This window comes from Camelus bactrianus, chromosome 4 (assembly GCF_048773025.1).
Source record: "Camelus bactrianus isolate YW-2024 breed Bactrian camel chromosome 4, ASM4877302v1, whole genome shotgun sequence".
Classification (NCBI taxonomy): domain Eukaryota; kingdom Metazoa; phylum Chordata; class Mammalia; order Artiodactyla; family Camelidae; genus Camelus; species Camelus bactrianus.
This window is the reverse complement of record NC_133542.1, coordinates 72,690,135-72,717,524: the sequence shown is the minus strand read 5'-3', so window position 1 is coordinate 72,717,524 and position 27,390 is coordinate 72,690,135. Positions and strand designations below refer to the sequence as shown.

Sequence of the window (27,390 nt, the reverse complement as noted above, 5' to 3'; positions counted from 1 at the left end):
GGAGACACGTGGACACAGAACCAGACATGCCTGGGGGGGAGCCGATGTGAAGACGCCCTGAGGGGGCAGCCACAGGAAGACGGAGGCTGGGACTGAGATGCCTATGAGCCAAGGACACTTGTACTCCTGGAAGCCAGGGGGAGCTGGAACCGCCCTTCCCTGGGGCACTTGGGGGGACCACGGCCTCCAACACCTCAATTTCCATGAGAGAATCCGTTTCTGGGGTTCACACTGCCCAGCTGTGGGGCTGCTGCAGCCTCCCCGGGGAACTAAGACAGGGCCTTTCCCCACTTTGCAGATGAAGAAACTGAGGCTCAGGGAGGGCAAGGACCTTGCCCGAGGCCACTCAGCTGGGATTCCAGCACTTTACTACCTTGTGGCTCTGACCCTGTATGGCAACTCACATTGTGACCTTGGTCAGATGTCCCCCAGCCTCAGCGTCAAGTTTGCCAAATGGGGTGACGGACACTGCTCCCACCACACGTGGAACAGACACGTGGGACTCACACAGGCGGGGCGCAGAGCGGACCTGTCCCTACGCCCTGACACTCGCTGCTAAAAACATTCCTCTTATTCAGACTGAATGGGCCAGTCCATCCATTGCAGGGCTGACTGTTCTGGGGAGAACCTACAACTGCTCGAGGGCCGTCCGCCTCCTGGCTGCCTGGGTTCCCCCTTCGCGGCCCCTCTGCCTCCTCCTCCTGCCCAGCCGTCCATCCCGGCCTCACCTTTCCCGTGGCACCGTGAGACACATATTTGGCTCCCTCTCGTTGGGCAATCTCCACCTGTTTGCGGGCGATGCAGGGCCTGGCCAGAGAGGTGCCAAGGAGGTAGCGGTCCTCGTACAGTGCGCTGGACTGGATGGCGGGCCAGATGAACTCCTCCACAAACTCCTTGCTGATGTCTTCGATGAACACCTATGGGGAGAGAAGCCCATGTGAGGCAGACTTGGCAAGGTGGGGAGCAGTTAGAAGACAGAGCCCCAGGGGCCTCTCATGGCTGGCATCTAAGGCAGACATTGCTAATGGATCCTGGAGCAAGCTGAACCTTTACTTCTCTTTCTGTATCTGTAGTAGACATCACTAATCAATCCAGCATACACTGCTGTATTCTCTTTCCTGCATACATGGCAGACATTACTAATCAATCTTGATATACTATCCAGCAGAAACTGGATGTGGTCCTTAAATTCCTCCTAACACAGCATTCTGGGCCTGAGATGAAGCAGTTGCCACCTAGGATCTAGAGCAGTAGATGGATGTAATTCACAAAAGCCAGGGATCATTTTGTCCCCCAGGGAGCAGCTGGCAATACCTGGAGATATTTTTGGCTGTCCTAACTGGTGGGCTGTTGGGGTGGTCTGGCGTCTAGTGGGTACAGGTCAGGGATGTCACTAAGCATCCCACAATGCACAAGGCAGGCAGTCACGTGTCAGTAGTGCCGAGGTCGAGACACCCTGATCTAGAGGGACGGTTCACAAAATGTAGACCCCCCTGGAGTTCCTCCAGACCCTTTTGGAGAGATTGAAACATTTTTTTATGATACTCAGTTATTTGCCTTTTTCACTTTGTTGATATTCATATTGAATATGCAAAGTAATGATGGGGAAGGGGCTGGCACCTAGCACAAATCAGGGCAGAGGCACCAAACTCCTCAGAGCCATTGTGTTCTTCACATCTTGCTCTTGAGGTGCCAATTTTACTTAAGGGTGGTCTCGAAGATGCGGTAAAAATGATTACTTTGGTTAAATCGCAACTGCTGAGTCCAAAATGTGAAATAACAGGTAGCACTTCTGCCGCACCCTGAAGTGACTTACAAGCTGAACTGGCCACTTTTTTTCCATAGAACATCCTTCCTGCTTGAATGAAGAACTGACAGACAAAAGAGGGTCATTCAAACTTGGGTTTTGGGGCAACATTTTCATAAAACTGAATGCAGTGAGCCTGTCACTTCAAGGAAAATTGAGTATTTGTTGCCAATGATAAAATCCAAGCTTTTTGGTAAATTAGAATTATGGAAAACTTGTATCTGACACCATGAACTTGACAGCTTCCTAATACTTCTGATGTGAGTTTTATTCCATCTTACCACACTTCACAGATATTGTGTTTTTTAACAAATTAAAGGTTTGTGGCAACCCTGCATCAAGCAAGTCTATCGGTGCCGTTTTTCCAGCAGCATTTGCTCACGTCAGGTCTCTGTGCCACATTCTGGTAATTCTCACAATATTTCGAACATTTTCATTATTATTATGTTCATATGATGATCTGTGATCAGTCATCTGTGATGTGACCACAACTCACTGAAGGCTCAGATGATGCTTAACATTTTTGAGCAATAAAATATTTTTTAGGTGTGTACCTTGTTTTCTTTTAGACATAAGGCTATCACGCACTTAATAGACTGTGGTAAAGTCTGCACCAGGAAACCAAAAAATTCATGTGACTTGCTTCATTGTGTTCTTCGATTTACTGCGGTGGTCTGGAACCAAACCCACACTATCTCTGAGGTCTTCCTGTATCGACACATGCGATGTTTTGCTATTTTATAATAAAACGTATCAACATTTGGAGGATCTGCATAACTCAATGAAACAATATTTTTCAAATGACCGATGGATCTTATGCAATCTTGTGTGGGTAAAAGGTCCACTCAGAGCGCAAGATGGACGGGGGGATGTTAATGCATGAAAAATTCATTGCGACCATTTCAGATTCCTCATCACACTCATCTTTAAGAAACTGCCACCTGTTAGAATTCATGCTTAGCGTACATGAGGTCCTGGGGTCAGTCCCCAGGGCCTCCATTAAAAAATAATAAATAATAAATAAATAACCGTTAAGGGCGTAAAAGCGGGGTCACAGGATCCTTCGTGTTTCACAGGTTTCTGTGAGTCTGTAATTATTTCAAAACAAAACAATTTTTTAAAAAATGAAGCAGAGGATGAAAGAGAATGAAAAGCAATGGGAACTATATCTTAATGTTATATGCAAGAAAAGAAACATAAAAATTCCAAATGAAGAAGAGAGGTACTGAGAACAAGAGATTTTGAGAATTGCTTTTCAAGAGTAATGAACTAAAGCCAGATCGTTACACAAAAACCCTACTCATGAGTTGGCCGGAAGTGCGTTCTCACCACCAAGTGCTCAGACCCTACCTTCTCAGCCTCTGCTCAGACAACTCCTCTCCTCTCCACGACTTAAGGGACGCCTGACCACGGAGGGACATCAGGTTAAGGACCACGGCCAGTGATGGGACATAGGACTGTGGGTGTTCACGCCCCCACGTGTTCATCTTAACGTGTCAATTGAGCTCTTACTATGCGCCAGGCTCCTTTCCAGGTTCTGAGAACCTTGCAGAAGGGCCCTGCTGGGGGAACCAGTTCTGACTGGGCAGGTGGGCTGATGACCTTGCACAGCATCCTGGCTGTGTCCCCTGCCCACTCCCCCAAATGCAGGGGCACAGGGACCAGGGGCTGCCTCTTGGGAGAAGCTCACGCTTCATACGGTGAGCCCACACGAGCAGGGACCACGATGGCCCCATTCACCATATGGGCCTGCTCACCACGTGATTAGATGCTCAATCAACACACTGATTCTGCGGAATGGATGGAAGGACTGGTGGAGGCACAGAAGGCTAAGAGGGATGGGCAGGTAGGTGGATGATGGATGGATGGGTGGTTGGGTGGACGAGGAAGAGAGAGACTGATGGGGGGTGGGATGGGAGATGGTTGGGTGGAAGAGGAGCTGGGGGAGACCAAAGATGGTGCCATCACACACCTGAAACCAGAAGGAATTGATCTCACACTCTTGGAAGGAAGAGGACCAATTGGAAGGATGTAGGAGACAAGGAGCTCTGGGACGGGAACCCCCACAGCTGCTCCCACCAGGTCGGGTCCCATTTCCAGCCCCAAACCCCACCTTCCACTTGGTACCTTTTTGGCCCCGAGCTTCAGGGCCTTCTTCCTGGCTTCCTCAAAGTCTTCCTTCTGGCCGATGTTGGCCTGAGGAACAGAAGCAGAGAGGGCCAATCAGCCCCGGGGCAGCAAGAAGAGTGAGAAGAATGTCCCCCCACCAGTGCCTTTCACACGCCACAGCTCTCAGACGGAGGTGGCTTCCATTTGATGGCTGGAGTCACAGTAAGAAGGAGAAAGGGCGCAAACCAGGGTCTGGAGAAGCCGGAATCCCTTCCGGAGCTAATAATCGGATCTGCCTGGGGTGCTGGGAAAGTTTCTGTGGCCTGAAAGGCTGACGGAGCTGGCCCTGGGCAGCTCGGCTGCCTGTTGGGCTGGGACAGCTGCTGTCACCGTCTTGAAGTTCTAAGGCTTCCCTTGAACCCATTCATCTCTTCCCACAAACTTCCCCCAAAGCCAGTACAAAGCTCAGCTTGTCGGCCACTGCCCGACTCCCCGCTCCCTGCCCAGCCAAGGGCAGCAACTTGACCTTCCCAAGGCACCTGGGCCGGCAGGAGGTGGAGGCCTGTGCTGGGTGTGCCCCGCTGTCCCCCTGCTGGAGCCTGACCTCCGGTTCCCACAGCCCCGTCTAGACAAGGGCAATTTTTCTGCTGGCTGCACTCTGGCCTCCTGCCCAGACCTTGGCCCTGCATTCTGCTCAACGGACTCTGGAATCTTCCCAGAGTCCAGCTGCAGGTGCTTTCCTGAGGTCACTCAGCTTTTACATCTGCCTAGTGGTAGCCCGGGATCTGGTCCACCCCGCTGTGCCCCCGAGGGCAGGATGAATAACCCTGGGCTCTTTGCATCGGCTCAAAGTCGAGGCTCTGGGGACTTGTGAGCAGGGTGCTGCCCCTCCCTGGGCCTCGCTGCCCAACCCGAGCAACACAGGGTTGGCTCCGTCAGGAATGGGAGACTGGCTTTAGCTGCAAACAGACCATTCTTGACAAAAGCTGAACTTTGCCTGCCAGAGCACCATGCCCACTTCCTCTGGGAACAGAACCTTCCAGCCTAGCCAGTGTAGGATTCTCCAGTCTTGGCTGGATTACTGGGGGCTGACAGGGGACTTCAGGGAAGGGAAAGCCGCTCAGCAGACCCAGACCCACGGTCCTTCCATGGGCAGGCTCGTCCAGCAACTCTGCCAAGCTCGCTTCTCATGCCCCCCGTCCAGTTACTCGTATGGAGAGCCTGCCCCCCCACCCCACCCCGTGCTCTGGGGGCATCTCAGACCCGGGGACGTCAAAGATGTTTACTCGATGGATGAAGACAGGAAGGGAGCACAACCAGAAGCATTTCTCTACAGCCGGAGGCTTAGAGCGGGGAAGCCAGGCTTGGACGTGGGACACAGCAGCAGGACCAGTAGGTGGAAAGACAGACGCGCGGGGCGCGCGCTCACCAGGTAGGCGATGACGTCATAGCCTTGCTCCTTCAGCCACACGAGGATGCAGGAGGTGTCCAGGCCCCCACTGTAGGCCAGGACCACAGAGCCTTTGCTGGACATCTCGTCTGGAGGGAGATGAGTCAGAATGTGAGTGACCAGAGGCAGCCCAGCCCTATCTGCCAGCCCCAGCACACAGCTCCCTCCTGGCCTGTCCCCCAGCTCCCCCACCTCGGCCTTGGGCAGTCTTAAACCCCCCACGAGCTTTCACTGTGGGGTTTGGAACGGGGTGTTCCTCTATCATCAGGGCCAGCTGGGGAGCTGTTCCTTCCTGCAGCTACTCCCCTTCCATCCCTGACCACCCCGCCCCCAGGGGACCCTGACCCTGCACGCTGCACACACCAAGCTGGGGCCTGGGCATGCTGGCAGCAGCGTTTGGGGCTGGCAGGGGGAGGCATGTCTTGGAGCCGATCCCCCACCAGCTGGAGAAGACAACAGAGGCTGAGCTGTTGAGGCCAAGGCGAAGATACAAAGGACACACAGCATCCGGAGACAGGAGGGGCCATGTCCCAGAGCCTGCAGCAGCCCATACATCTCCAATCAGAACTGCTCCTTGCTAAGCTGGGGCAGTGCTAGGCATGGCCCTGGGGGTCTCGTGTGGCTCACCCTGCACCCCAACTATGATGCCATGAGGTAGGTGTTGCCACGCACATTGGGGAGGCAGAGGCTGAGGCTCAGAGAGGTCAATGGCCAACTCAAGGTCACAGGGCACATGTCTGCATCTGGCTCTAGAACCTGGGCTCCTCCCAGCATGCAAGGCTGCCTCCCAGGTGTGGCTGGAAAAGGATGCTGGGGGCAGAGCCCTGCCCCGCTGGACCTCTCCCATCTGGGTCCAGTGAAACTTCACACAGTGGAATTTTAGGCTCTTTGCAAACGCAGGTACTTCTGAGAGAGGAAACACCAGCACCTCCCTTGGTGAGCTCAGCTCTGAAATGATTAGTTGGGCGGAGCTCAGAGACCACCTCCCCTGTGTGCAAATGGGGAGACTAAGGCCCAGAGGGGGAAAGAGAGGCAGAGGGGTCCCGCCTCTGCAGCCAGGATGTACATGGATGATAGATCTGTCCTTCCGCAGCAGGAACAGATGTGTCCCACGCTGTCCCTCCCTCTCCTCAGCTGCACTGAAGCTTCCAGAAGGCACTAGGGCCTCCAGACTCCTTGCCTTTGCAGCCACTGTTCCTTCTGCCCAGAAGGCTCTTCCTGAACCCTTGGGCTGCATTAGGGCTCGCCCTGCCTCCCCAACACTCGCCACACGGCCCTGAAAGTATATGCTCTTATTATGGCTGCTCTGCTGAAGAAGAGACTGAGGGTCAGAGAGGATGGGCAACTGATGGAGGTCATAGGGTCAGCAGGTGGTAGGGCAGATTTGGATCCAGGCCATCATGGCCCCAGCACCCTGCACTTACTGGGGCCATGCTTGTGTCTGGTGGGAGCGCTTACACTGGAGTCTGACCAAGGTCCTTAACAGACACTATTGGGAATGGCTGCGGACACCCACGCACAGTCTGTGCTGCCCTTTAGACTCGGGAAGGGAAACACCTCATGGAACAGTGAGGATGGAGGTCTGCTGGATGTCCACATCTCTCCCCTTCCGTGGACATTCAACCACCTGCCAGGCTGCTCCAGGCCAGCTGGGCTGCTGGCCACTCACCAGACCCCAAACCTGGGGCCAGGAGATGTGCCCATGGCAACCGCAGCCAGGCAACGGGCCATCCAGGATGGACGGAGGGAGGTGAGAGGGAGGCAGGAAGGACTCAAGGTAGGAGGTGTCTAGGGTTGAAGGTGTGGGTCCCGGCTTCCAGAATCTGTCTAGACGGCTCAGTGAACCACCCTGCAAACTCGATGGCAGCTCAGCTGCCTGGCCCGGCAGCCGGGTGACACCAGAGGCCCTGAACCCAGCCTACCCAGGCCCTGGAATTCCCTAGGGGCAACTTAGCATGGAGACTCGGGAGCCCCAGAGCCACCTGTCCTGTCTCCTGCCCCAGGAATTTGTGTTCTCCCAGCCGTGTATTTGTGTGCAACAGTGTTGGTGGTGTTGTTGCGGTGGGGAGTGTATCGTCGCGTATTTGGGAAGCTCTGCTGAGATGTAACTGACATACAAGAAACTGTTCATGTCTAAAGCATGCAATTTAGTACGTTTCAGCATGTGTTTATACTCGTAAAGTCATCACCACAATCAAGATAATGAACATCTGTTATAAGCTGAGTCTTCCATTTGTGCTATCCCCATTTTAGAGACAGGGAAACTGAGGCTCAGCCTTGCTTGGCTGCTAAATGGCAGAGCTAGGATTTAAACTCAGATCAGCTAGACTCCTGTACAGGGCTACGAATCTCTGGGAAGGTGCAGGGAAGTGGGTCCCTGGGATGAAGTGTGGTCTGAGAAGCTGCAGGTGGCTCAGACACCCTGGAGTGGTTGGGCTGGGCTCGAGACAGGGAGACACGATGTGGGCCAAAGATTCACCCAGCTCTTAGGTCACCCCTGCTCTGCCACTTCTCAAAGGTACTGGGACCAGACGATGGGCACCGAGTTGGGGGACGGGGCAGCTCATGGAGACAGACCATCTGGGTCTGCCCTGCTCTGCCCCAGTGATCCCACCGTGCCTTGGGCGTGGCCCCTCATAGCAGGTCATGCTTTATTCTAACTGCCCCTGCCCCCCACTGTGAGTTCTGTGGGGACAGGGACCATCTCTCAGTGCCAGGCATGTGGCAGGCACTCTGAACAATGCTGCTGATTCTACTGTATGGAGGTCAGTTCAGAGAGGGTTAAGCGGGGCGGGTGATAGCTCAGTGGTGCTTAGTGTGCGTGCTTAGCATGCACGAGGTCCTGGGTTCAATCCCCAGCACCTCCATCAAAAAAAAAAAAAATACTAGAACAAAAGCACAAAAAAACTTAAAAAAAAAAAAAAAGAGAGAGAGAGGGGGTTAAAATCTCCTCTAGGCCTGGAATTCCATGCATGCTGTCATCCAGAAATTCTGGAGCCCCTCCTGCCAGCCAGGCTGCGTGTGTGTGTGTGTGTGTGTGTGTGTGTGTGTGTGTGTGTGTGTTGTGTGTGTGTGTGCGCATGCCTGCATTTACCCTGGAGTGTGTACCTGAGACTGCATGCGGGTATCTGGATGCGCACACACACATGGTGGGGGGCACGTTTGGGCCTGCGTGTGCACATACGGAGGGAGGTTAGCTGGGCAGGTGGGCTGAGAAAATGATGTGCTCTGACCCTGGCGTTGCTCCTGCCTTCCTGGTGAAGCTCCCTCCTCCCTCGGCCAGGCTGGTCCCTGTGTGATGAGGCCCCAGCCTTCGGCAGAAACTAAATGAGGCTGAGGCCCCAGTTTAGGGGGAGGGAGAGTCGAAGAGGGAGGAGCAGCCAGGTCCGCTGAGTGAGCCTCACTGTGGGCAAAGCACAGTGGCTGGGGTCTCCAGACCTGGGTTCAAGCAGATTATGCTGCTCACCTGCAAAATGGGAGCAAGAACAGCTCATCCTCCCACAGGGTGACTGTGGATTTAGTGAGATTCCGGGAGGAGCCCAGGGCTCAGAGCTGAGCACCAGGCCTGTGCCCACTAGACTGTGCTCACCACCACCACGGCTGACCTCCGGCAAGGCCCTCGCTCTCCTCAGTATCACCATCTGCACAACAATCTGAAAGCCCTTCTGGTTCTGACAGCCCGGGACAGTGGGCTTCCTGCCTGAAGACTCAGCCTTCCCCAGCCCCAGGCTTGCCGCCACTCCACCCTCCACGAAAGAGCCAGGGCAAGTTCTCTAGCTCCCAGGCACATGACCGCTGCCAAGAAGATCCGTGTCTCCAGGCCCCAGTGCCAGCCCAGCCATCCTTTGCCAGAAGAGGGACACCTGGGAAGGAAAGAAGGAGGCCTCATGCCAGGATGCCTGCCTGCCTGGCCTCAACTGGCAAGGTTGGGGGCATTCTCCACGGCTGCAGCCAGAGCCGTCCCGCCAGCTCCCAGGGAACGTGTCAGGCCAGCCTGGGCAGTGGCTCAGCGCTAAGAAAATCCATGTGGCTCTAAAACGTCAAAGCCAGAAGGATGACAAGGCAGTTACTATGTTTAGTGCCACATGGGCATCATCTCACAGAGGGACAATTATTACCACCTGTTTACACACGATGAGCCGGAGGCTCAGGAAGCTTGTGTGACTTGTGCAGGTCTTCAGCTAGCGGACAGCAGTGCTGGGCCCGAAACCCAGGCTGACTGCAGGCCACCTGCTCTTTACTGCTCTCTGCCCTATACTTTCTGGCCCCTAGAAAACCACAGATTGTCTCCCCCTCCCTTGTCCGCCAGCAGACAAAATCCTCAATGAATCAACACCAATCAGTATTCTATTTTTCTGTGTGTCATGACTACAGCCACATGAACGTTCCTCTGGAAACCCTCCCTCGCAGTCTAACTCAGCTAAGCTGGGTTCATTAGAATATTTTGTAAAACCCTAGGTCCACTTAGACCATAGAATCTCTCCCTGACTAAGGGGTTTCCTCATTTTAGGATTGCAGCTCTCCTCACCATTTTGCTGCCCTGGTTGGCGTCTGAATGGAGCTAGGCTGCAATTCCACATGCCACCAGCAGGTGCTGTGCTCAGGGTGCAGCGTGAGCATTTGCTTGCCACACTCGGCTCATTTCATCTGCACATACTTGGCGAGACCCAGAGGAAGGATGTTCTTCTCATCTGACAGGTAAGGAAGCTGAGGGCAGCAGGGTCACTCTGGGCTACATACTGAGCTGGTTTTCAGCTGCAAATTCCTGGGAACTGAGAATCAAATCAGGAATACTGGGCTCTCTTGGGGACACCTGCACTCCAGCAAACTTCCTCCACCCAGGGTTGGGGGGGTCATTTGGGCATCAGCCTTGGCTTAGGAAGACTGAGTCTTCAGTTTCAATGAGGATGCCCCAAGGTAGGAGGTAGGAAGACTAAGTAGGTCTCACCAGGCCCAGGTGACAGACACTCAGACCCTCTCCTAAGAGCATTTGGCTCTGGAGGAAAGATTGTGTTCATTAATCCATTTATTCTACTATATTGAAATGCCTGTGGGTCCCTGGCCTGTCCCAAGACTAGAGAGGGTGTCTGCCCCACAGGAAGGAGCCAAGGCCTGAAAGATCAACTTTGCCCAAAGTGTTTCAGCAGAAATCAGAACTTTAGACCTTGAATTCCACAGAGGTTATCTCTTTCCACATGGATGCCCACAGGCAAGGAGCTCACTTCAGGGGCTGCGTGCTCAGCACTCCGATGAAGGTATCTGGCTGTCCTGGCTTGCCTCCCAGGACCCATGGGGCGAAGATGAGATGGGGCACGGGACAGTGCTTACATAGCAGGTAAGTCTGGGCCTGGTCCCCCACCCCGAGTCAGGCTTCCGGGGCCCCGGGCCAGGGAAAAACCATTCCCATCAGAGGCAACTGACCACACAAGCCCAGGGCGGGCAGGCGGCTGATAGGGGCACATATAAGTACTCAGGGGAGCTCTGACTGTGCTGCGTGGGGGCCTCCCTCCTCCACCCTACCCCGTGCGTGTCTGGGCTCTAGGCGCTTAGCAGGCAGGATTCACCACTCATTCACTAGCCCTCAGCACAGCCAGATTTCTTCTCTGCACGATGCACAGGTGGTTCCACCTAGGTCTGGCCCCACTGCCTGGGCTCTGAGAGGGGGATGGAAGGAGGAGGGAGTTTAGAAAGGAGACTCCTCCAGTTCCTATCCAGTTCCCATCCCCTTTGTGGCTGTTTCTGCCTCTACTATCTCCCTTCCCCACCAGAACCCAGGGTAGGAACGCAGGGACTCCGTCTCCTATTCTGAGCCCCCAGCTTGACACCACCAGGTGAGCCACTCCCCAGACACAATGAATGGACTCTCTCAACAGTATACAGACTCTTACTGTTTCCTGGGCCCTGAGCCTGTGCCAACCATGACCCATGGAGAAACTGAGGCTTGGGAATCTGGGAGGCTGACCCAAAGCCTCACCCATTTGTGGAGCCATGCCTGCCTTGGGGGCTGGGGTCTGCTGGCGTCCAGAACCTGTCCTCTCTTGTCACCAGCCTGGGTGTGGAAGGAAGGGATCAAAGCCCAGGGCCTATTTGATCCATCCCTGGGGAGAGAACAGGTTTGTTCCTGCCCAAGATGCGCAGCCAGACGGCGCTGCGCCGGAGGAGACGCCCCCACTTTGCAGAGAGGAACACTGAGGTGGCCAGGTCACGGGACCTCCTCAGGAAGGGCCCAGGCAGGATCGGAGAGGAGTTTCCTCCATTTCACAGACTCTCCCTCTCTGGAGGGCGCAGTCGCCCAAGGGGCCAAAGGCAACAGCAATCAGAAAGCAAACATTTCCTGCGGAGCGGCCGCTCCCACAGCCGGAAACCGGGCACCAAGGCCAGACGAGGCCACCGACCCCACCAGCCAGAGAACGCAAATCCCTTTCACAAGGCAGCGCCGGGCGAATAACGCCCCCTGCAGGGGAAGGCGCCCCACCACACCCAAGGCACCGGAGCCGGCAGCCTGGAGCCCCGGGAAACTGAGGCTGGGGCTGTGGGAGGGGCCGACGTCCAAGCCCCGGGGGCGAGCGGCAGAGGTGAGGCTGCAACTCTGGTTTCCAGCAGAGAAAAAGAGGCGGAGGCAGAGACGGGAAGGGGGATTGTCAGAGAGGGGACCTGAGAATTGGGAACCCCCACAACTTCAGGGCTCTCAAGGTTTCCATTTGTGGGGTTCGCTGCCTAAAGCAAGCTGGATCAGACAGGGAAAATCCAGAAAGGACCTTTTCTGGCAAAGGCGACAAGTAACCCGACCTGCCCCTCAGACCTCTGGACTCGCGCCCCTGCCCTATCCCCGCGGCCTTAGGAACCCTGGAACCCGGCTGCCAGGCGTTTGAGCAACAGGAGTCCGTTCCCCGCCGCCTCCTCCGCTCCTCGGTGGGATCCGGCGAGAGGGCGACCCAGGTTGGTGAGTGGGAAGGGGACTTCTTACCGGGAGTTAGTTGGCGGCGGCAGGCGGCAGGCGGCGGAGCAGGGCTGCTTGCGGCGCTCATCCCGGGTTATAAGCACGGGGCCGGGGGCAGGGCTCGGGGCCGGGGACTAGTCGGGGGACGCGCGCGACAGGCCCCGCCCCTGGGCCCGGCCCCCTCGCGGAGCCCCTCAGCGTTCGCGGCCACCCGCGGGTGGGCGGGGCCAAGCCTCCCTCTCCCTCCTCGCCCCTCCCTCTCCCTCCTCGCCCCTCCCCTCGCCCGCCCCCGCCCCCGCGCCGGGCCGGTACAGCCTCCCGATGGCGCGCGGGGCCTTCCCGCCCTGGCCTGAGTATCTTGCCGCTAGACTGGAGGCTCCCCTGGGCGCAGCAGTGGCTGGAACCCAAGCAACTGGCAGGATAACAGCCCTCCTGCCAGAGATTTGCCGCCTGGCCCTGACGCTCGAGCTCTTCTTGGTGGCAGTGGGAATGAAAGTCCCTCAGGCCCCCGAGTTCTATGCCCATTTTTGTCCAGTGCTGGCCTTTCTACAGACCTCAAAGCTCCTCCCTTCCCTCCAGCTCTAGCCCCTGCGAGCGGGAGCCCATTGTATTGTTGAGAAAACCGAGGTGGCACGAGAAAGTCAGGGTTGCATCCCTCAGTCCAGGGCTGGTTCCTGGCTGTCTCCCCAGAGCCTGGCACCTGACCAAACTCCTGAGAGCACCCAGTAAACAGTGAATAGAAGATGGGCCGATTGCTAACCCGTTGAGCAGTAGGGAAAATTGAGGTTCACAGAGGGGAAGCTTCTTGCCTGCAGAAAGAAACAGGGAGTTGTGACCCCATTCTGGCCTTCAGAAGGTTCTGTGTCAGAAGTTTGCCAGACTGGTTTATAGGTCCCAAAGTACCAGTCACTGCAGCCACAACCCAGTAAAACAGCAGGTCCCAACCTGTGCAAGGCAGCACCATGGTGAGGACTGACCCCCGGAGGCCAGCTTCCCAAGTCCTCCCAGCCCTGAACCCCCTGGAGGTGGGGGCCCTGAGGCAGGGCTGCCCGGTTAGTCATTCAGCCGTCTTTGAAAAGAGGTTGGGGGAGGTGATGCGAGGGAGGCAGCCCTGTCCCAGGCCCCTTCCTGCAACCAAGAAGCGGCCAGAGAAAAGGACCCTTGGCAGAGAGGGGTGAAGGCTGCCCACTTTGTCACTCTCAGCCCCTCTGCCAGCCAGCCCCCTATCCCACTGCCCGACACCCCTGCCCAGTCACTCAAGCACATCGGTCAGTTCAGTAGCTGTGAGTCCTTCAGGAGGGAAGAGGTATCAAACCAACTTATGAGCAAAGCCACAGTTCCCTGTGAGCCCCCCAGCCTCTGGCACACAAACCCCAGACATGGCCATGATGGCGAGGGGGCCCTTGTGAGCCCTGTAGTGCAGGGTGACCGGGGGGACTTGAGGCACCTTCCTGCCGGGGGTGGGATGGGGGCTGGCCCCCTTAGCCCACCCACTGGGCCGCCCCTGAGCCTCCTAGAGCTGGTGGCCTTCCACACTAGCAGGAAGCAAGTAAAGAACAGCCACAAAACAACATGCCCTCAGGGGTCCTGCAGCCTCGGGCAGGTTCCTCCCCCTGCAGCCTCGGTTCCTCATCTGCAGAGCTGCCCCGGCAGAGCAGGGAGCATCTGCCCTGTATTCTCGGTCTCCATCCTCTGACTGTGCTTGGTCCTCCTTTCTCCCTTTAAGATGTCACTGGCGAGGCCATGGATGGATGGGGACCTCCTCAGACTTGTTGCAGAGGAAGTGGAGGGGTAAAATTAGGCAGTAAGGCTAATGTTCTCCAAGCTCCCCAAAGTCAGGGGTGGCCCCAGAGAGAAGCCCCATTACCCAGACTTTAGAAAGAGGGTGCGGTGAGAACTGAGTTCTTGCTAGTCTAGGACGGATGGGTGGGAGGCCTAGAGGTGGAAGAGGAGGGAAGGTCAGCATTCCCTAGGACACCTGGCGGATCTGGGCCGTAACCGCAACCCTCATAGTTACCACTAAGCGCTCTGTCAGTCTTATGTGCGTTTGATTCTCACAACTACCCTCTGTGAAGTCGCTACTATTGTTACCCCGTATTACAGACAAGAGCCTCCAGCACAAAGAGAGGGTGTATCTTCCCCAAGGCCACAGAGCGTGTAGATGGCAGAGCAGGACTAGAGCCCAGGGTCTGGAGGTCCAGCTCAAACCCTCTGCTCCAGCTCAGGCTTCAGCTGAATTGTCAGAGGAGCCAGGGTCTCAGTCCCAGGGTCACAGGCTGTGGGGAACCTTTACTCCCTGCTGCAGAAATGGCTCCAGCCCAGAGTCCCGGAGGACTGTCCCTTCCTGAGGCATAGTCATTGGTGACATAAGGTGCAGTGAGCTCACAGCTCTCCTGAGAGGAAAACAGGGGCGCAACTGCGAGCGGGGGCCTCACCCACTGAGCACCAGGGGAGATGGATGCCCAGAGGCCCGAATCAAGGTGAGAGTGAACTGGCCAGCTCCCGGATGAGCCACTTCCCACCTGCACCCCTCCGTCTACCAGGCAGACATCGCCCCTCGCCCCAGCCCTCACCCTGCAGAGCAGTTCCTGGGTCTATGGCAGGGGGGTGGTAGTGGCCAGAGGAGAGCCCCTCCCTGGGGCTGAGCCACCACGGCCTTTGCCTTTTACCCACACTCAGGTCAAGGTTCTTCAAGGAGCCCGCACACCTCCCAGGTGAGTGACCTTGGGTGACACCGCTAAAAGCACAGCAGCACCCAGGCCTGACTACGTGAAGAAACTAAGACCCTGGAGTCTAAGAGGTTCATATGCTTTAAAAACCTCCAGAGTCTACGCCTGTCACTCCACCTCCGCCTCCTCCACACTGATCTGCCGTCTTCCTTACTCAGACCATTGTCAGAGCTTCCTGGATAGTTTCCCTGCTTCTTCCATTCCTCCCACCCAAATCCTTTCTCCCCCAACAGCCAGAGAGTCCTCCCTTCTGAAAACCCTTGGGTGGTTCATTTTCCCCCATATCGATTCCCTACTGTTCAAGCAACATTAGTTGAAGATTTCCCTTTCCCCTCTGAGTTGCGTTGGCACCTTTGTTGAAAACTAATCAACCATGTAAGTGTTGGTCTATTTCTGGATCCCCTCTTCTGTTCCACGAATCTATTTATTTATCCTCATGCCAATACCACACCATCCTGATTACTGTAACTTTACAGTAAGACTTGAAGTCAGATAGTATATATCTTCCAGCTTCGTTCTGTTTCAAAACTATTTTGGCTATTCCAGGTCCTTTGCATTTCCATGTAAATAGGGGAAGCAGTTTGTCAGTTTATAGAAAAAGCCTGCTGGGATTCTGATTTGGGATTGCAATAAATCTATATATCAGTTATGGAAGAATGAACATCTTAACAATATTGAGTTTTTCAATCCATGATCATGGTCTACCTCTCTATTTATATTTTCTTAAATTTTCTAGCATTTAAACAAACTTAAAACTGTTTATTCAAACTTTACATTTATTAATTGGTGTTTACATGAGCAACAAGAAAGACAGGTCAGTCTACATCTTGAGATGACCTTCATTGGTGGTGAATTCATTAAACAATTTTTGTTTTAAACCAGAAGTGTATCTATGAGATAATGTTGAAATATATACCTTCAAGTGTTAAAAAAAAAAAAAGCTCGTTAATTTGATATGAGGTCTCAGGAGAGAATCTTATAAGGATAGAGACTAGCAAGGCCCAGAGCTAGAAGAGCTGGAGTTTCATAAGTTCCCTGCAGGTGATGAGGTGTTGTAAATGGACCAGGTGGGGCTGGATATGCTCCTCTGGGAAAGGATGTGTGGCTATTGTGGGAAAGGCCTGGGGTCCGTGGCATCACCTCTCATGCTAGAAGAGATAGGGCTTCTTGGGGTCACAGGTATGGCTGCTCCAGAGCCCAGCTTTGAGATGAATGTTCTATCGGACACCTTGGATGACTTGCCAGGTGGAGGCCTCTTCTTAGGCACATGCCCGTGTCTTTTATTTAGAGAAGAAGACCTGGCAAGTTGGGACCAGGATGAGAGGTACAAAAGTCCTCATTTTCTTTTTTTTTTAACTTTGTAATTTTTAATTTATTTTTGAAATATTTATTTCTTTATTTTTTAGGGGGAAGGTAATTAGGTTGTACTTATCTATTTATTTTGATGGAGGTACTGGGGATTGAACCCAGGACCTTGTGCTTGTTAGGCACACACTCTACCACTGAGCTACACCCTCCTCGCAACTGATTTTTGTATATTGGCCTTGTGTTCTCCAACTTTGCTAAATTTGCTGATTAACTCTAGTAGATTTTTGTAAATACCTGAGGGTTTTATATATAGACAATAAAGTTAACTGTGAGTAAAGACAGTCTTACTTTCCCCCTGAATTAGGGTTGTGCCTTTCTTGCTTTATTCCAGTGGTGAGGACACCAGTGCAGTTTTGAATAGAATTGGTGAGAGTGGATATCCTTGCCTTGTTCTTGATCTTAGGGGAAAGCATTCATTCAGTCTTTCACCATTAAGTGTGATGTTAGTTGTAGGTTTTTCTTAGATGTTTTTCACAGGTGAACAAGTTAACTTTTATTCTTAGTCTGTTGAGAGTTTTTGTCATGAGTAGGGGCTAAATTTTGTCAAATGTTTTTTCTGCATCTATTGAGATGGTCATATGATTTTCTCTTTATTCTGTAACTGTGGTAAATTACATTGCTTGATTTTCAGGTGTTGAACCAACCTTGCGTTCCTGGAATAATTGTATCTCAACAAAGTTTATTTTTAAATTTTTGAGGGAAAAAGGACAGGGGAACTTTGAGTTAAAAGACACGTAGAAGATGTAATCAATTACCATCTGTAGACTTTGTTTGGATCCTTTTTTTTTAAAGCATAGACGAAATACCATCTTTATGAGCAATTGGAAGTTTGAACACTGACAGGCTATTTGGTGATAACAAGGAATTGTTGATTTTTTTAAGGTATGATAATGGTATTATAGATATCGTTTTTAAAAAGCATTTTAGGTTCAGGGATCTATTCTGAAATATTAATGAATGAAAATGACTTCTAAAAAGAATCTGATGCTCCCCCAACACTCTTGGGACAAAATCTAGAACCCTGTTCTTCCTCTTCTGCCCTTACCCGCTGTGCTCCAGCCATCCGGGCTTGCCTGTGGTTTCTTCAGAGTGCCAAGCTCTGTCTTGTCTTACGGCCTTTGCACGTACTGTTCCTCAGGGATGGTTCTCTGACCACTGCCTCTCCTCCCACCGGATCGGTCCCTTGTCACATGGTCTCTCTCATCCTGGCACACGAGAGATGCCTGAAGCCTTCAGCAACAAAATGGAAAAATGTGAGGGCCGTCGCCCCTTCTCCCTCTGCCCACCTCTGTTGTCTTGGCTGCCTGTCATCTCTCACCCACACCTCTGCAGGAGGCACCTCCCCTGTGGTCCTGCCTGCGCTCACTACCTGCTCTGATCCACCCTCCACGTTTCAGCTAAGGTGGCTTTTCTGAGGGTCAGCTCTGACTGCTGGGGCCACTTATCTGAACTGAAGGGCGTGCTCAATGAACGTGATTGCATCAACCCCCCCAGCAACCTGTAAATGTGGATACAGCCTGTGCACCTAACAACCAAGGAGGCCCCTCTTGTCCTCCGTCTCTCCTCGGCCACTCGAGGGCTCCGAACCTGCAGGTCGTGGAGGGGCCTAGTTGTGCAGAGAACCCAAGCCCCTGGCCCTGCAGCCACCTCATGGCTGGCACCAGAAGCCACTTTGCTGCTATCTAGGCCTGGAACACAGAGTGTCCTCTGGGTTGGACCCTAGGTTGCCAGTCTCCACCCAGAGGGAACACAGAGTCCAGTGTGGATTCTTGGAAAAGCTGCATCAGGGAGTTTAATGAGTGACCTGCAGAGCTGTTTTCCATCCCTGACGGTTCAGAACAGCCTCAGAGGTCAGGTGGCACCAGGAGGCTGGGTGGCTGGATGGGGCCCTGGCCAATGACGGCCAGCAGCTGGAAAAGCCGAAGTGGAAAACAGCCTTTTGGAGCTGGCTGAGCTCCCTTGGGAGGCACCTCCTCTACTCGGTGGCCACCCTGTGGGTGTGGGTGGCTTGGGGGAGCACAGGACTCACAGTCACCGCCTGGGTCCAGGCCAAGTCTGCCGCTGGCTTGCCGCTGGGCTTCGAGCAATCACTCCCTTCCCTGCCTCCGTTTCAGAGGCTCAAATGGGAAATTCATGAGAAGGTGGGGGAGGAAGGAGGCCGACAGAACACACACTTCCTTGGTGCCGCTCAGGTCTTACATTGCCACAGTGCTTCCTCTTCATCCTCCTGGTCCTTCTTCTCCTCCCCATCCTCCTTCCTTGAGAAGTGGAGGCAGGGGAGCCTGGAGGCTAGAGGCCTGGGCTGCAGAGTCAGAGGGGCCTGCATGTATCCTTCTCTTCCCCTTCATGCTGTGTGAGTTTGGACAAATGGCTCACCTTCTCTGAGCCCCCATTCGCTCCTCTGTGAAATGGACCTACTATTTTTTGCCTCTGGAGTTCCTGGGAGGATTAAATAAACTCAGGCCTATCAGGCATTGAACAGTCAACAAGTGGTAGTTTGATGAACACCAAGGACCAGGGTGAGGCGGGAGAGGACAGCAGGCTGCCCCTCTCAATGCCCCCGCCCCAGCGCTGACCCTTTCATGAACTGCAGTGTCCCCGGCTCCATAAAAAAGTAACAGCCCAGCAAAGGGCAGGGCTCAAGTTGTGACCCACGGCCCCCAGGGCTACACATAGAGGGTTGTTCAGTCCAAGGAAAGTCTTGGACAGGTGGGCCCTGGACAAATTGGGTATAAGGTGGGACTGCGTGGCCCTTCCCTCCCTTCGTCCCTCCTCCCTGGAACTTCTCCACTCAGCCTGAAATTCCCCCATTGGTGACTTCTGTGCTTTAAACCAGGGTTGGCAAACTGTGGTCCCTATCTGTTTTTGTGACGTCTGCAAGCTAAGAATGGTTTTTGCATTTGTAAATGGTGGGGAAAAAATCAAAAGAAGACTATTCCACGACTTGTGACAATTATGTGAACTCATATGTCAGTGTCCATAAATAAAGCGCTGTTGGAACCCAGCCACTCTCCTCCTTCGTGTGTGTGTGTTGACTCCGGCTGCTTTTGTACTGCAATGGCGAGGGAAGTAGTTTTGTATGTTCCCCGAAGCCAAACACATTCACTATCTGGTCCTTTGTGGAAGACATCTGCAGACCCCTGGATTAAAAGAAACCAGCTTAAAAGTGGGAGTGCCCCGGGGAAGATTCAGTTGGGGCTGTTGGTGAGAGTCAGGAGTCCCAGTCTAACCATTAACCAGTCACCTACCAGGCAGGTGACTGGGCCATGATCCCCTGAGCCTCGTTTTCTCCATCCGTACAATGCACACGGGGATTCCTTCTCTGTTTACCCCAGCATTGCTGGACGGCTCTCTTGATAAAGTCTGATTGTCATTTGTCCCTTAGTGGGAAATAACTGTTTTCCTTGTTGCCCAGATGAGAGAACAAAAATGCTGAGGGGGAGGTGACAGTGTCACACTGACCAAGGGGAGCAGAGAGGAAGGATCCCTTCTCCTCAAAATCACATGCAAGAGATAGCCTCTTTCTGCCAGAGGCTGTGTTTGGGGGCAGCTGACCACAGAGTGGTCAACGAGGCAGGGGCTGCAGCCAGCCCAGGAGGAGGGCAGAGACAGGAGGGGTGGGAGGAGAAACGGTGCTGGGCTTCTGACAACTCCTGTCCCAGCACACCGGAGACAGGTCAGTCCATACGCAGGTGTTCTAATTGTGTCCCTCCCCAGCTCACCCCATCAAAGCCAAGGCCCCTACAGTGGCCCAAAGGCCCCACAGGATCTGCTCCAATCCTCTTACCTTTCTAATCATTCCCTCTTTCCCCCACGGACCCCCATTTCCAGCCTCCCCCCAACCTCCTTGCCAGAGCTCCCCTCTCCCAGCACCCTCCTGTCTGAGGGCCCTGGTAGTTGCTGTTCCCTCTGCCAGAACACCCTTCCCCCAGCCGTCTGCACAGCTTCCCCCCTCACCTTCCTCAGGTCTCTGCTCCAATGTCACCTTCTCAGCAAGGCCCACCCTGATGGCCTATTAAAAACTGTCCCCTAACCCCCCACTCCCACCCCCACCTTCCCAACTTCGGCTTTCTCCCCAGCACCCTTACTAACACATACATGTTTTACTCATCCTTTCCTTGCTGTTTACAAACCCTTCGCTGAGAGAATGTAAGGTCACGAGCACAGGGATTTTATGTTCACTGCCTGGCGCATAAGGAGGACCTCATGAATCTTTAGTGGATGACTATGATTGAATGGAATTAATTCATTAAATATAATTAGGAATTATTCTTAATTAAGAATTACTTTTTGCTACCAGGTGGAGCTGCTGTCTGTGTAATACATTTTGTGCTCATTTAATTCTCCCCACAGCCCTGCGACTGGGGTGGGGGGTCGGGGGCACATCATATTTTCATGTTTTGGGGTGAGGAAACAGCCCAGAAATGTGCCTGAACCCCCCTACTCCTAAGGAGCCTGGGCTCCTGGACTCCTGCTCCAGTGCTGCTGGACCAAAAGAGTGGTGGTCTCCCTCCCAGCCAAAGCCTCTCCTTACCAAAGCGAAATAATTGGACGAAAAAATCGAACTGGGTAAAAACAAACGTTTTTATAGTATATATATGCACACCAGGTTCAGGATGACAGTGCCAGGTGTGGGTAGGTGACAGCTGCTGCCAGCCTCATGGGGTAGGGTCTGCCCCTCCCATATCGGGTGTTTTGGTGCACTGTGTCCCAGCCCAGGTTCCCCTGGGGCTTGGGGCAAGCCTGGAGAAGCGGGTCAAGCTTCACCCTAGCCCAGCCTGCGGTCTTTGCCATCTGCCTGCTGGGCTCCACCACCACGGGGGGGCGGTGGGGAAGTAGGAGGAGCTGGGATTCTCGCTGTCCTGGGGTCAAGGCTGCGCACAGGGTCGTGTTTGCTGAAGGTCTCTTTGACGCAGAGGGACTGGAGAAGGTGACGTCGCTCGCCACAGCAGGTGTCGTGGGCAAGGGCCACCCAGGCGGCGGGGAGGGGCCGGCTCCTCCCCCTCCCCCCGGAGGTCGTTGGCCCCCAGGACCGCGGCCCTCAGTAGGGGTAGGGGGACACGGCGATGAGCAGGACGAAGACGCTTTGGTGGCGCGGCGCCGCGGCGCGCACGGTGAGCCGGTAGAGGCCGGCGCGGGTGAGCGCGCGGCGGGTGTAGACGGCGCCGTGGCCCGCCCGCAGCCGCCGCAGCGCGAAGGGGCTGCGCGGGTCAGGCTCGAGCACGCTGAGCTCCGTGCGGTTGGCGGGGACGCCGGCCTCGGAGAAGGCGGCGAGGCGGGCCACGTCGTGGAGGGCGCGCACGCCCAGGGGCAGCGGCAGCAGCTTGTACTGCAGCGTGGAGGGGCCGCCCGCGCTGCAGTCCTGCGAGCAGCGCCGGAAGCACGTCCTGCGGGCGGGACAGAGCCACCGACCCCGGGTTGCCCTCTGAGCGTGGCCCGGCCGCTTAAACCAGACATCATCCCCAACCCCCGCAGTTCTCCCAGGCGCCTACCGTCCCTCCACCCCCGCGCCCCAAATGCCTCTCCAAAGCGCCACTGCTAGCCCATTTTAGAGAGCAGCAAACTGAGGCCCAAAGAAGCCAGGGATGTGACCTTTCTCATCCGAGGAGATACCCTAGCGGTGATAAAACTTACAGCTCCAGGTCCCTGGAGCCCCCGAGCTGAGTCACGCTGTGGATTTGCCGTGGGGAAGGGCAGGCGGGGAGCTCAAAGACACTTGCTCTGCCTCGCCGAGGGCACCCACTCTCTCTCACGCCCCACCTCAGCTAGGCTTCCTGATTTGTAGGGTCCTGCACAAGACACCACCCCAGGGTACTTTCCCTAACAGCAGCGGCTGGTGTCAGCCAAGGGCCCCATGTCTGTGCACTTTCATGAGTGTCTGTAGCCATGGTGATGTGGAGGACATGTGTTTTGTGTTTCTGTGGCTGCGTGTTTGAGTTCTGGGGTTTTGTGTGGGATTCTGGGTGAGGTTTATGTGCCTGTGTGTGTTCCTGTATCCAGAGTTTTATGAATGTATTTACGTGTTCCCGCGTGTCCCTGTGTATACAGCTCCCAGTACCCCTCTCTCTCATTCTCTCCCAGTTCTGGCCTGTCTCAGCCCCCTGTGCCCCATGCTTGACTGAAGTGTCACTGTGCAGGAAATGACAGTGTCCAGGCAAGCTTGCACCCTAGTGGCTGCAGGAAGGTGCTTTTCCTGAGGGCATGTTCTGCGTCCAGGAGTTCTGGCAGGGTTGACCCACTGGCCCTAGGAAGGCCTCGACCCAAGACAGGGCCTTCCTGGAGAAGAAGTCCGGCTGTACAGGAGCCAGAGTCCAGGCAGACAGTCACCCCATTCACCTCCCAGCCAACTCAGCCCTTACCCGGGGCTGGAGCCCCGCCGGTAGGTGGCAGGACACGGCGTGTCCACACACTGGTAGCTGCCGCGGGTGTTGAAGCACATCTGGCCAGGTTCGCACTCGATGCCATCCTCCTCACACTCGTTGATGTCTAGGTGGGGAGGGTGGTGAAGGGACGGGGGAGGAAAAGATGGCGCAAAGGAGAAGGGCCCAAGGCAGGAGCTCGAGAAAGCATCGGGGGAGGGTTAAGTGGGAGAGAAATGGCTTCAGAGGCCAGCGAAGTAGGCAGCCCCTGCCCGTCTCCTGAGCCAGCCTGACTCATGACAGCCTGGCTGGCAGGCCCCTAGCACCTCCCCATCTCCCCAGGTGGGCACTCTGGGGACCTCCTGAGCCTGGAGCTGGGGTGGAGAGCCTGGGGGAGATGAGGGCTGACTTTAGACCCAGAGGGACCACTTCCCATGATCCTTCTCTGCCCCTGTGGAAGCCCCACCCTCTCAGAGGACATTCACTGACCCCCGTGACAGAGGGTGAGGGGTGGAGACAGGCAAGGCAGGCATGATCCCTGCTTTACAGGGGAGCTGGAGAGGGGGAAGCAGAATGACTAGCCCGGCCCCAGGGTAAGCTGGGAAAAGGGAGCTGGTTTGGGAGTTAGAGGACTTCACTGCTTAACCAGCAGCGGCTGCCTTCTGCGAGCACGGGCTCTGTGCTCACCCTCCACATGTCTCATCCAAACATTTAGGGGAGGACTGTGTTTGCCCCATCTCACCAGGGAGCTGAGGCACAGAGAGGTGAAGTGGGTTGCTCAGCGACACACAGCAGGACTGCAGTCAACCCCCAGGGCTGCTTTCAGAGCCTGCCTACACAATCTCTTAGCTCTTGCCTGGAGTGTGGTACCAGCCTGGCTCTGGCCAGCTGGTGGGGGGTCGCTTAACCCCTCTGAGCCTGTCTCCCTGCCTCTCCCTCACAGGAGATGGTTGAAAAGGGGCTGGAGAAAGCAGACTGGGTGAGAGGCGCCCCTTCCCACCAAGTCTTGCCTGGTGGCGGCGTCTAAGAGAGCCCCCTCCCCTCCCCACGCTCACCCTGGCAGTTCTTCCCGCTGGGGAGGAGGCGGTAGCCAGCGGGACAGAGGCACTGGTAGCTGCCCTCAGTGTTTCGGCAGGCGTGCTGGCACAGGTTCCTCACCCGGCATTCGTCCAGGTCTGGCCCGGGGCACAGGGTGGGGGTAGGGGACAGAGAAACACTGAGTCACAGATGCTTGAGTGGCCACACGCCTGCCTGCTGGGCACGAGGCGAAGCAAACCAGGGAAGACCCCAACTTAGGCAGCCAGGCCTTCTCCCTACCCTGCCCCACCCAACCCCGAACTAGGAGCTTAGGAGAGACCCTGGGCTTGATGGTCACCAAGGCACAGGATGGGGGGACCTGGGGGGGGAGGTAGCGCTCCGAGGACAGACCCCTCTGCCCAGGCGGCGATGCTGGAGCACATCTTGCCCTCCAGGCTATCCATCACCCTCCTTCGCCTCTCTGCAGCCCAGCACCAGTCTCTGCTGGGTCTTGGGGCTCTCCTGGACCCCCACCCCTATGTTATCCGCTAGTCCCTGTTCATATTCTCATGTCAACCTGGAACATTCTCCTTCCCTCCCTGACAGCTTTATCTCTGTGCACCAAGGGGAGTGTGGGTTCCTGGGAACATTTGCCCTCCCTGTGGGTGAGGTATCATAAAGTTAAATGGTTTGGAAAACACTCCATCCACTTTGGAAGCCCCTTGCCCACGAGCACAGCCAGGACTCCAAGGAACCGTGTAGTGAGGAAGCAACGTCTGCATGCACCGCCTACCCTGCCTGCCCGTGAACCCTGGGTTTCTGACCATGGGCGTGGTGCCCACACGCCCAGACTAGGAGCCTGAGACAGCACAGCGGGGCATGTCCCCAGCGGCTTGGCTGGGGCTCCATCTTACCCGTGCAGGCGCCGTTCTGCCGGATGAAGCCAGGAGGGCACCAGGCCCGGCCTGCGCTCAGGGCTCTGGGGCCCGGTCGGAGGGAGACCCAGGCGTGGTAGGAGCCGCTGAGGATGGGGATGCGGGGACGCAGCCAGGGCACCAAGGAGCCCTGGTGGCTGACGGTGGTTACGTTTTGTGCACTCCTCTCCAGCGGGGTGCAAGTCCTGCCGTCTCGGAGGAGGGTCTGGCCTGGCGGGCACAGGCAGCGGTAGCCGCCCTGGAGGTTGCGGCACTGGTGGGCACAGGTCCTGGGCACCTGCAGGCACTCGTTGATGTCTGGAAAGTTGCAGGTGCCAAGGTGGCTCGGGGCTTGCTGCAGCCGTTCCACCTGGGTCCAGCCGCCTCTCTTGCTCCCTGGCCTGCCCCAGAATCCGGCTGCCTCACCCGCTGCACACAGGCCTGCCTCCAAGCCTTCCCTCCCCTGGACCAGCCCCTGCCTTGCCTCCCACTCCAGCCTCTCCTGCTCAAAGAGAGCTCTGAGCCCCAGACCCCACGGTGGGCGCACGGTCAGTGCTGCCTATTGTTCTATTCACAGAACTCAGCGTCACCCCTGTCATAGCCACTCCCTACCAGGGAGCTGGGGTGCTGACCAGGGTCCCAAAGAGTGGGTGGCTCTCCCCATACCTAGGCAGGGCAGGCCGGGGCCCTGGGTCCGGTACCCCCTGGGGCAGCTGCAGTGGTGCCCGCCTGGCGTGTTCTCACAGATCTGGTTGTAGTGACACTCATCCGTCTGCTCCAGACACTCATCCACATCTGGGAAGGCAGGGGTCTGAGCGGGGAGTGCTGAGGCCAAAGCCCCTCCCCCAAAGACATCCCATGCCTCTCTGCATCTCAGCCTCATCCCTGTCCCCTTCACCACCTTCAGTGCCCCCAGGTGGATGTTTGGAACCATCCCTCCTAATTATACCAGCTATGGATGGGAAGAAGGTTCTGGGTCCAAAAGAAGGAAGAGGCTTAAAAGGTGAGCTTTGGAGGCAGAGTCCCAGGTTTGGACTTAGCTCAACCATGTGTCTTGATCTTTGAGCCAGTAACTCTCCCTCTCCGAGCCTCAGTTTCCTCATGTGTAAAAAGGGGTCAAGACAGGACTCCTTCATGAAGTCGTGGGGAGAACACTGGATCATGCACACAAAGGGGTGAGGACCCTGTATGTAGCAAGAGCTCAGAAAGTGGTGAGAAAGAAGGAAGGGAGGGTGGAAGGAAAGCAGGAGGCAGAGGAGCCCTTCAAATCGTCAGGGTGCCCTGAGGGCCTGAGGCCACTGAAATGAGACCAAGTTCCTGGTGCTCTCCCTCTCCACTGATGGCCTTTCTTGGAGGAACCCAGAGGACCCACAATCATGAAACCCTAGAATGCTAGAGCAGGAAGGACCCTAGAAGTCACCCACCCAGAGGTGGCACGTAGGTTTTGTCTCAAAGGCCAACTGCAACTGATTCACAGTAGCCACTGGAGCTGGAGAAGCTGTGCTGAGAAGGATTCAGAGGCTGTCTCTAGGCTGGACCATGAGGGGCACAGGGTAAGTGGCAGAAGACAGACCATATGTTTGCCATCCCTGACCTGGTCCCCTTCACAGGACAGATGAGACACCTTGGCCCAGAAAGGAAAAGACACTTGCCAAAGGTACGCAAGTTGCCAGCAGCCAGGCTGGGTCAGGACTCAGACCTCCTGAGCCCAGCCTGGGCTGTCTACCTGGCCTTGCTGGGCCCCTTCTGCAGAGAGAGTCCCAGCTTCCCCAATGGCCCAGCACCCCAATGACACACAGCACCCCCTATGCTGAACCCTGGCAACCGCTGGGTTCCCTGGAGGATGGACAGCTCCACACCCTGCCTCGTGTCACCTTCACAACCCGCTCCATCAGCAGCCTCCCGGAAGCCAGGCCTGCAATCGGGGAGGCAGCGGTAGGACCCAAGCAGGTTCACGCAGCGCTGTCCCTCCAGGCAGAGGTCAGCGTCCCATGCACACTCGTCCACATCTAGGGGCGGACAGGGGCGGGGGCTGCATGGACACATCCCGGGCCCAGCCTACCCACACAGGCCCAGAAGCCCCTGGCATGAAGGTCCCCGCCCTCCTGCTAGCTCTGTCCATCACCTTGGCACCTCCAGAAACTCTGAGCCCACCAATGAGGGACCAGGGGGCCATGGCCTGTGGCATCTGAAGGAGCCCAAAGAGACTTGGCAGCTCCAGGCCCCGCTGGTGGGATGGAGGGACACAGATGGGGGAACAGGGTCAGGACAGCGCCCCAGGGTCAGACCTGTCATCCAGTAACTTTGCTAAGGAGGCAAGGAGAGCAAGCAGGGCAGATGGGCACCAGCTCACTTCCGACCCCAGTGGACCGGAAATGGCCACTGAGGGCTAGGAAAGCTTTGAGGCCGTGTCCAAGCCCAGCAGGTATGAATGCTGTGAGCACAGGGTGGCCACGTGTATGTCTTTGGGGATCCCCATCACCACCCGCCTCCTAGTACTTGAGCTTCTCCTTTCTGTGGGCCCTCAACACAGGATGTTCCCAGTGGGAACAGGACATTGGAACCCCTAGGCTGGCATCCAGTGCCCTCAGGCATGTCCCCTGAGGTATGTGCCCCTGGCCAGGGTCCTGGCCCCAGAATCTCCAGGCACACACCTGGGCCAGGTCCAAGGAGAGCCTCCCCACAGGGGCCCACTCA

At 55.7% G+C, this 27,390-nt stretch overlaps 3 protein-coding genes and 1 non-coding gene across 9 annotated transcripts in view; 1 reads left to right on the top strand and 3 right to left on the bottom strand.

Moving 5' to 3' along the window:
* ASS1 (argininosuccinate synthase 1) overlaps positions 1 to 12,490 on the bottom strand; it is a 51,321-nt gene extending 38,831 nt beyond the window's left edge. The window contains exons 1-4 of the mRNA XM_010955873.3: positions 12,334 to 12,490; positions 5,346 to 5,455; positions 3,935 to 4,003; positions 729 to 917 (exon numbers count right to left, since the gene is read on the bottom strand). Of these exons, the coding sequence (XP_010954175.2) occupies positions 729 to 917; positions 3,935 to 4,003; positions 5,346 to 5,455; positions 12,334 to 12,394 (429 nt within the window). The 5' untranslated portion in view covers positions 12,395 to 12,490. The remainder of the gene's footprint in view (positions 1 to 728; positions 918 to 3,934; positions 4,004 to 5,345; positions 5,456 to 12,333) is intronic.
* LOC141577505 (uncharacterized) lies at positions 9,185 to 19,398 on the top strand. Its single transcript, XM_074362402.1, has 2 exons — positions 9,185 to 12,305; positions 14,612 to 19,398. Exon 1 carries the CDS (start codon positions 11,219 to 11,221, stop codon positions 12,236 to 12,238), a length of 1,020 nt encoding a protein of 339 aa, XP_074218503.1. The 5' UTR covers positions 9,185 to 11,218; the 3' UTR covers positions 12,239 to 12,305; positions 14,612 to 19,398.
* On the bottom strand, positions 16,481 to 16,553 carry TRNAV-AAC (transfer RNA valine (anticodon AAC)). Its single transcript has one exon. It is a non-coding gene; the product is annotated as a tRNA-Val (tRNA).
* Positions 19,399 to 20,969: 1,571 nt separating the features above from the next.
* The window catches only part of HMCN2 (hemicentin 2), a 150,438-nt gene continuing 144,017 nt past the window's right edge, over positions 20,970 to 27,390 (bottom strand). For 5 of the 6 annotated variants that reach the window (XM_074362397.1, XM_074362396.1, XM_074362394.1 and 2 more), the window contains 6 exons: positions 26,568 to 26,702; positions 25,360 to 25,488; positions 24,694 to 25,011; positions 23,818 to 23,937; positions 22,763 to 22,889; positions 20,970 to 21,790 (listed from right to left, as the gene is read on the bottom strand). In XM_074362397.1, coding sequence (XP_074218498.1) covers positions 21,445 to 21,790; positions 22,763 to 22,889; positions 23,818 to 23,937; positions 24,694 to 25,011; positions 25,360 to 25,488; positions 26,568 to 26,702 — 1,175 coding nt within the window. In that variant the 3' untranslated portion in view covers positions 20,970 to 21,444. The remainder of the gene's footprint in view (positions 21,791 to 22,762; positions 22,890 to 23,817; positions 23,938 to 24,693; positions 25,012 to 25,359; positions 25,489 to 26,567; positions 26,703 to 27,390) is intronic. The other variant, XM_074362398.1, reaches the window with a different exon arrangement.